Below are 7,811 nucleotides of genomic sequence, written 5' to 3'. Positions count from 1 at the left end.
ATTTGAAACACTGATGTTTTTTCCATAATACCGATTAGGCTCAAAAAATATGTCAATATAATAAATGTGAATATGTGCGCAAAAATATGTAATAATCGAGAAAAAATATAAGAATTTATCTTTTTGATTTTTTTTTAAATACGAGGTCTAGCGATCATTAGGAATAAGTAAAACTAGCGATATATTCGTTAAACCCTTCACTTAAAAATCCATAAATTAATGCACGGTTGTTGAATAATTTAAAAACCGTGAATTCAATGCAAATATGCATTTAGTATTATAAAACAAAATAACAGTCCCCCAAAAGTATGCTATTCTAATTTGGTGTAACTATTTTCGAATTTCGAAATTTCTTCTCCCATTTTTTATTGCTGCCACGTCGCTGAGAATATGGAAAGCGTGGGAATGGGAAATTTTGATCCCATTGGAAACGGCTCCCATGGGAATGATAATAATGGCCCTTAGTATTCCAAATTTTAACTGAAACATTTTTAATTAAACATTTTCATTTATAATAGGGCGAGTGAAAGTGGGAAATCGAATTTTCATTTTATTAATCCATACATTTTACTTGTAATTCATTCCTAAAGCAGGAAAACCTAGTCACACACTTCCAAAAGACTATAGGCCGATCAGTCTGTCATCCTTTCTGCTAAAAAACTTTGGAAAGACTATTGGACCTTGAAATTAGAAGCAAACTACCAATTTCATCAATCAGTTCTGCCCGCATGCCTACACTAAGGGCAAATCGGTAGAAACTGCTCTAAATGATGTTGTCGGGTTTATCGAGAAGAATATGGACAACTCAAATTTTACGTTAGCAGCCTTTCTAGACATAGAAGGAGCCTTTAATAACGTCAATTTGGAGTCAATTCATAATTCACTTGTGGGCTTGGACTGCTCCCCTACCCTAATCAGTTGGATTGACAACATGCTTAGTAGTAGGATAATAAATTCGCGCATCGGCTATAATTCCATTAGGAAGTCTGTCACCAGAGGCACACCTCAAGGGGGAGTACTTTCTCCATTACTTTGGCTCCTAGTGATCAATGAAATGCTCCAAGAATTTGACAGACTTCGCATTAAAACCACCGCTTACGCCGATGACGTTGTCTTGATGATAAGTGGGAAATTCCCTCAGACCGTATCGGATGTCATGCAAGGAGCCCTTATCAAGTTAGCGAGTTGGGCCCATCGGAACGGACTAGGGGTAAATCCCTCTAAAACAGAGCTGGTCCTTTTCACAAGGAAGAGGAAAATTGATGCATTCACTCTACCAACGCTAAATGGTGTCACTTTAGAGCTCTCTTTGGAAGCCAAATATATCGGCATAATTCTGGACCATCAGCTATCATGGAAAAGAAATGTCGAAGAACGCGCCAAGAGAGGACTAATAGCACTGTACACTTGCAAGAACTCCATTGGTAAGAGTTGGGGACTGAGACCACAAGTCATACACTGGGTTTTTATGACAGTCGTACGCCCAATTCTCACCTATGGAGCTCTAGTTTGGTGGAATGCCCTAGGCAAGAAATCATATCTGCGTGAAATAAACAGAGTCCAAAGAGCAGCATCAATGCTCATAACTGGTGCTGCTAGGAGCACTCCACAGGCAGCCCTTAACGTGCTGTTGGATCTTACTCCGTTAGATCTCATTGTAGAGGAGCAGGCATCTAAGAGCGCTTTACGTCTCAAGGAGCTCAACGAGTGGAGCGGCTCCCAACAGGGCCACGCTGCGATTCTCAACCGAACGAATGTGCCAACAAGCAAGGAGCATTTAAGTGACTACATATCAACACAAATGAACTTCGAGCAAATAGTTGTGCACATTCCCAGCAGAGAAGCCTGGACCCACAACACTCCACCACTAGACGGTATAGAGGTCTATACCGATGGATCTAAGATGGAAAATGGAACAGGGGCAGGTGTATACAGCGACATTCTCAACCTTCAACTCTCTTTTAAGTTGAATAAAGAGTGTAGCGTTTTTCAAGCAGAGATTTTTGCAATCAAAAAAGCTGCACAACTAATTAAGAACATTAAAGAGGACATCGATGGACCGGTGACTATATACGTCGATAGTCAGGCGGCCCTCAAATCACTAATGTCCTATTCCATCAAGTCTGCAGTTGTTTTGGACTGTATAAAAGTATTAAGTGACCTAAAATCAGCAGTAACACTGTGTTGGGTCCCAGGTCACTGCAATATTGTAGGAAATGAAATGGCGGATGAATTGGCACGCCGCGGATCAGAGTCACAAGATATCATAATCGAAAACTCAGTCAAGCCACCCTTGTGCTACTTCATGCGGCTGTTAGAACAGGGCTATCGGGATAAGGCTAGTCAGATTTGGCAAAACGAACCTGGTTGTAGGGTTTCCAAAGCAATCTGGCCGCTCCTTTCCAAACGCAGAACATCATCTCTACTTTCATTGAAAAAGATCGAACTCAGACTAACAGTTGGTCTAATCACAGGACACTGCAACATCAGAGCAATGTCTTATAAATGGGGTAGAACCGAAGGCGCCGACTACTGCAGACTTTGTGAGGATGAGGAGGAATTAGAGACAATCGAACATTTACTGTGCCGCTGTCCAATGCTCACGAGCAAAAGACTACGGATAACGGGTGAACACACGATCCAGTCTCTCTCATCCTTCTGTGAAACCGAACCAAAAAGTCTTCTTTTTTGCCAAGAGCCTAAAATGGCTGCAGCAAGAAGAATTGGCAGTACCACGATGAACAATTAAGCTTTTCTTTCCCACTTCTACCTCAATTCTATCCTCCTAAATATTTCCCTTTCTTCTACAACATCATATTCTATTTCTCTCCCTTCAGCAATCTTTTCAGCTAACAACACCCCCCCAGGATGAACACAATGGACCATAAGGTCTTCGAGTGGAGTGACCGTCGATTACGTTGACGGTTACGCGTCCTTTAACCTAACCTAACCTAACCTTACTTGTAATTTGTGTATTCCAATTGAATTTTAAATTAATTAATTTGTGTTTAGGGAACACAAATTTAATTTGTAATTTGAAATTATTCTCCCTAAAGATCATGTATAATTGGGCTGTACACCATATTCACAGGTAATTCGGATTATTGTCTATAGAATTTCGCTGAAATCGCATGCATACCCAGCAAAATGTTCGATGACAGATCATGAGTTGAATCATAGGTGCAAGTGACTTGTCATAGGTGCAAATTTAGGTGAATCACCGATGAAATTTACAAGGGAGTGACACCTGATTTCACCTGTTCATTGTCATGGCATTTTGCACCAGTTCATTGTCATGACATTTTGCACCAGTTCATTGTCACGGCATTTTGCACCAGTTCATTGTCACGGCATTTTGCACCAGTTCATTGTCATGGCATTTTGCACCAGTTCATTGTCACGGCATCTTGCACCAGTTCATTGTCATAGCATCTTGCACCGGTTCATTGTCATGGCTTCTTGCACCAGTTCATTGTCATGGCTTCTTGCACCAGTTCATCGTCATGGCTTCTTGCACCAATGCTTTGGATCCGGATTTTTGCCAATCAGAAATAAAATTCGCAATACAATTATGTAATTTGTTGAATTAATAAGAATACAATGCGCAAATGATTTGTATCGCCAGATGTTATTTTTCTTTATTTTGTATGTAATTTTCAAAATTATATATTATATTAATCTGCAATATCATATATATCTCTTCCGATGGCTGCAAGATACTTCTTTCAACTTGGGGGTTCCGTTTTTCCAATATTCGATAAATTATGTGTCAATCTCTGAACCAAGCTCATCGTTTGGGAAATCTAGTATAAATTTGAATTCTTTTATTTTATTTCAAAAGAAAAAATAGTTACCACGTTATGGTCTCTTTTATACTTATTTTACCGATCTCCTACTTTGGTTCTCTCACTTTGCATGCCATGCTTGTGATATCGTGATCTTTCCATTGGAGTTTCGTTCCCTCGGAACGACGCATAACGTCAAATGGCTCGTATTCATATGCCGGTGGCATCTTTATCCATCCTGTTAACATGGCCCAACCAACCCAATAATTGCAGCTCGATATGTTTTACTATATCGGTGTTGGTCGGCTGGGGAAGCTCGTGGTTTATAGACCGGGTCTTTTTCATACTTCTTTTTAATATCCACAAAACGAAACAGGTTTCCAAACACAAAATATATTTTTCTTTTGTTTTATATCAATTTACATTGTATTTTTAATTAAAATATATAAATTTTGCCACTATCGACCACTTTCATCTGACTTTTATTTTCATTTTAACAATTACTTTTGCAAGTACACAATTATTCGGGTATATGAGTATTTGATAATTTATTGTGCGGTTACTTATCAATTTATTTGAACTCATGATAATGTTGTGACAAAGATCGGATCTTTCACGACTTCAATTGCACTCATGAAAATTCGATGAAAAAAATCGGATCTTTCATGACTTCGATTGCACTCATGAAAATTCGATGAAAAAGATCGGACCTTTCACGACTTCAATTGCACTCATGAAAATTCGATGAAAAAGATGGGATCTTTCACGACTGCTTTCGCACTCATGCAAAAGAACCAGTGAAATCATGATTTCACATGGAATCACTTCCATTTAATTTTGCTGGGTATGTAAAAAACCGCCATACAAGCCAAATATCATTTCTCTAAAATATATTTTGACATTATTTGAAAATTGTTTTCAAAATTTGTCTGTATGGGCGAAACCTATAACTCTGCGTGTTGCGTGTGCGTTTAAAAAAAATTGAAATACATGTATTTTGTTTTTGTATTTTTGAACGCACACGCAACACGCAGAGTTTTAGGTTTCGAACTATATTGAATTTTTTTTTTGCGATTGCCACAAGGAACATATTTTGCAAAGAGAACGCTTAAACAATTAATTAAAATTAAGGGAAACACTGATATACAAAGCTTTTCGTAATCAAACGAATGCTTTTCAATCTGTATATGTATATAAAATTGAAATTTGTTTGTCTGTTTGTTTGTGCCTTATAGACTCGAAAACCGCTGAACAGATCTTACTGAAATGTTTAGGGTACATTGCTACATGGCCTGGAATGAAAATAGGCTATATCATTTTTTGAAATTTCGCGTTGATCTGGAGATATAGCATCAAAACCGGAGGTACCTCCAAAAAAATTAGATTTTGTATGCAAATATCTTTAGAACTGTTACAGATACAATCTCCAAATTTTGTATGCGTGACGGAGTTTGATGTAGAAATAAATTTACCAAATTATATTCAAATCGGTTCAGATTTGGATATAGCTCCCACATACATATATTTTCGGCCGATTTCCTTATTTTATGTACCAAACATGCTATTTAACCCAATTTCGATGAAACTTGGAATGTATGACGGAACTTGGTCTGGAAATAAACGTGCCAATTTATATCAAAATCGGTTCAGATTTGGATATAGCTCCCATACACATATATTTTCGGCCGACTTCCTTATTTTATGCACCAAACACGCTATATATGTCCAATTACGCTGAAATTTTGAATTTCTCACGGAACTTGTTCTAGAAATAAATGTGCCAGATTATATTGAGATTGATTCAGATTTGGATATAGCTCCCATACACACATATTTTCGCCGATTTCCTGTATTTTATGCACCAAGCACGCTATATATGTCCAATTGCGCTGAAATTTGAAATGTGTAACGGAATTTGGCCTAGACATAAACGTGCCGAATTTTATCGAAATCGGTTCAGATTTGGATATAGATCCCATAAATATTTTCGGCCGATTTTCCGCATTTGATGCACCAAACACGCTATATACGTCCAATTTCTGTGAAATTTGGAATGCGTAACGGGATTTGGTCTAGACATGTGCCGAATTATATCGAAAACGGTTCAGATTTGGATAGAGCTCCAATATATATTTTCGGCCGATTTTCCACATTTTATGCACCAAACACGCTGTATATGTTCAATTTCGCTGAAATTTGGAGGGTCTGACGGAATTTTTTCCAGAAATAAATGTGCTAACTTATATAGAGATCGGTTCAGATTTGAATATAGCCCCCATATATATTTTCGGCCGATTTTCTGTAGTTTATGCACCAAGCACGCTATATATGTCCAATTTCGCTGAAATTTGGAATGTGTTACAGAACTTGGTCTAGAAATAAATGTGCCAAATTATATCGAAATCGGTTCAGATTTGGATATAGCTCCTGTATATATTTTCGGCCGATTTCCTGTATTTTATGAACCAAACTCGCTTTTTATGTCCAATTTCTGTGAAATTTGGAATGCGTAACGGGATTTGGTCTAGACATAAATGTGCCTATGTGCTCCTATCTATATTTTAGGCCGATTTTCTGTATGTGATGCTCTAAACACGCTATATGTGTCTAATGTCGCTGAAATTTGGGATGTCTGACGGAATTTGTTCCAAATATAAATGTGCCAAATTATACAGAGACCGGTTCAGATTTGGACACACTACATATGTCCAATTTCACTGATATTTGGAAAGCGTGACGCAATTCTTTCTAGAAATAAATGGGACAAATTATACCGAAATCGGTTCAGATTAGAATATAGCTCCTATATATATTTTCGGCTGATTTTCCGTATTTTATGCACAAAATGTGAATGTAAGACGGGGTTTGGTCTAAAAATAAATATGACAAATTATATCGAGAGCGGTTCAGATAGGAATATAGCTACCCATATATATTTTCGGTCGATTTAATGTTTTTGTTACGTATGTTCAATTTCAATGAAATTTTGAAGACTTAGCAGTCAGTAAAGTCATCATTATTTACAGAAGTACTTATAGTTGGGAAGGAATTGACCAAGGCTGTTAATTATCATGTCTTTGAGAGACATCTTAAGATGTATGTTTTATTATGATATATGTAAATCATTAGGAATACTTATAGGCGGAAAGGCTTTCGAAGGAGTGTTACCTCCTGAAACTTAAAAAACACCATAGTAGCTCCATAACAACCCTGAATAGGTATATAACTCCTTCATATATCCTATATTTATTCGTTAAAATATTAAAAACGTTAATATAATTATGGCATTCCATTATATTTTATCGTAGTCGGGGCAGCAAAGCGCGCCGGGTTCAGCTAGTTTTTTATAAAAACCAAATTTTAAACGGATTGGTTTGAGTACGAACGATACGTTTGAATATTTTTTACAAAAACAGACTGTTAAAGGCATGGACCAAGGCACAATTACCAAGGTAATGGGGTCACACCTGCTGTTCGCATATGAAAAGTTAAATCCCTTTATAAAAAAATTATTTTTGTTGTAATTTCCCCAGCAACAAAAAGAAAGTTTTGACATAACATATTCAAACTTTGTGCCATGGCATGGACAAAGAATATCCATATATCCATTTGGAATAATAAGCAGATGCGGAAAAACACCGAAATCCAAAGGGAAACACAAATTAGGAGAAAACAAAAAACATACTATAATTCAATAATGTAGCCATTAGTAGACTGACAGGAATCCTTACAGGACACATTGGTCTTCAAACGCATCTGCACAAAATAGTAACATTTTGGAAAATTTTTTTTCTTAACCTCAGAACCCAGCACCTCATGGTAGAACAAATATAAGGTAAAGTTAATACTACAACAAATACAACTCGAACAACAACCACAAACGAATTTGTTTTTGTTTGTAAACCTTAGTGTCAACGTAAATGTAAACAAAACAAGGAAATGTCTATAAATTATTGGAATTTAAAAAACTAATAATTTTTCACATTTGATTGAATATTTTGGAAAACATGAATGAAAACTCGTTAG

The 7,811-nt window shown here is 36.8% G+C and overlaps 1 protein-coding gene across 1 annotated transcript; it reads left to right on the top strand.

Moving 5' to 3' along the window:
• The first annotated feature begins 1,054 nt into the window (after positions 1 to 1,054).
• On the top strand, positions 1,055 to 2,888 carry LOC141403045 (uncharacterized). The gene is made up of 2 exons (XM_073985209.1): positions 1,055 to 2,338; positions 2,850 to 2,888. Exons 1-2 carry the CDS (start codon positions 1,055 to 1,057, stop codon positions 2,886 to 2,888), a joined length of 1,323 nt encoding a protein of 440 aa, XP_073841310.1.
• Positions 2,889 to 7,811: the final 4,923 nt, after the last annotated feature.

This window comes from Musca autumnalis, unplaced genomic scaffold, assembly GCF_047663935.1.
Source record: "Musca autumnalis isolate F117 unplaced genomic scaffold, ASM4766393v1 scaffold_4, whole genome shotgun sequence".
Lineage (NCBI taxonomy): Eukaryota > Metazoa > Arthropoda > Insecta > Diptera > Muscidae > Musca > Musca autumnalis.
The sequence above is the reverse complement of the archived record's forward strand: the minus strand, read 5'-3'. Positions and strand labels throughout refer to the sequence as shown.

Coding starts and splice junctions, on each gene's coding strand:
- LOC141403045 (XM_073985209.1), top strand. CDS start 1,055: ATGCTCCAAGAATTTGACAGACTTCGCATTAAAACCACCGCTTACGCC. Junction 2,339..2,849: donor AACAGGGCTATCGGGATAAG/GCTAGTCAGATT, acceptor CAATCTTTTCAG/CTAACAACACCCCCCCAGGA.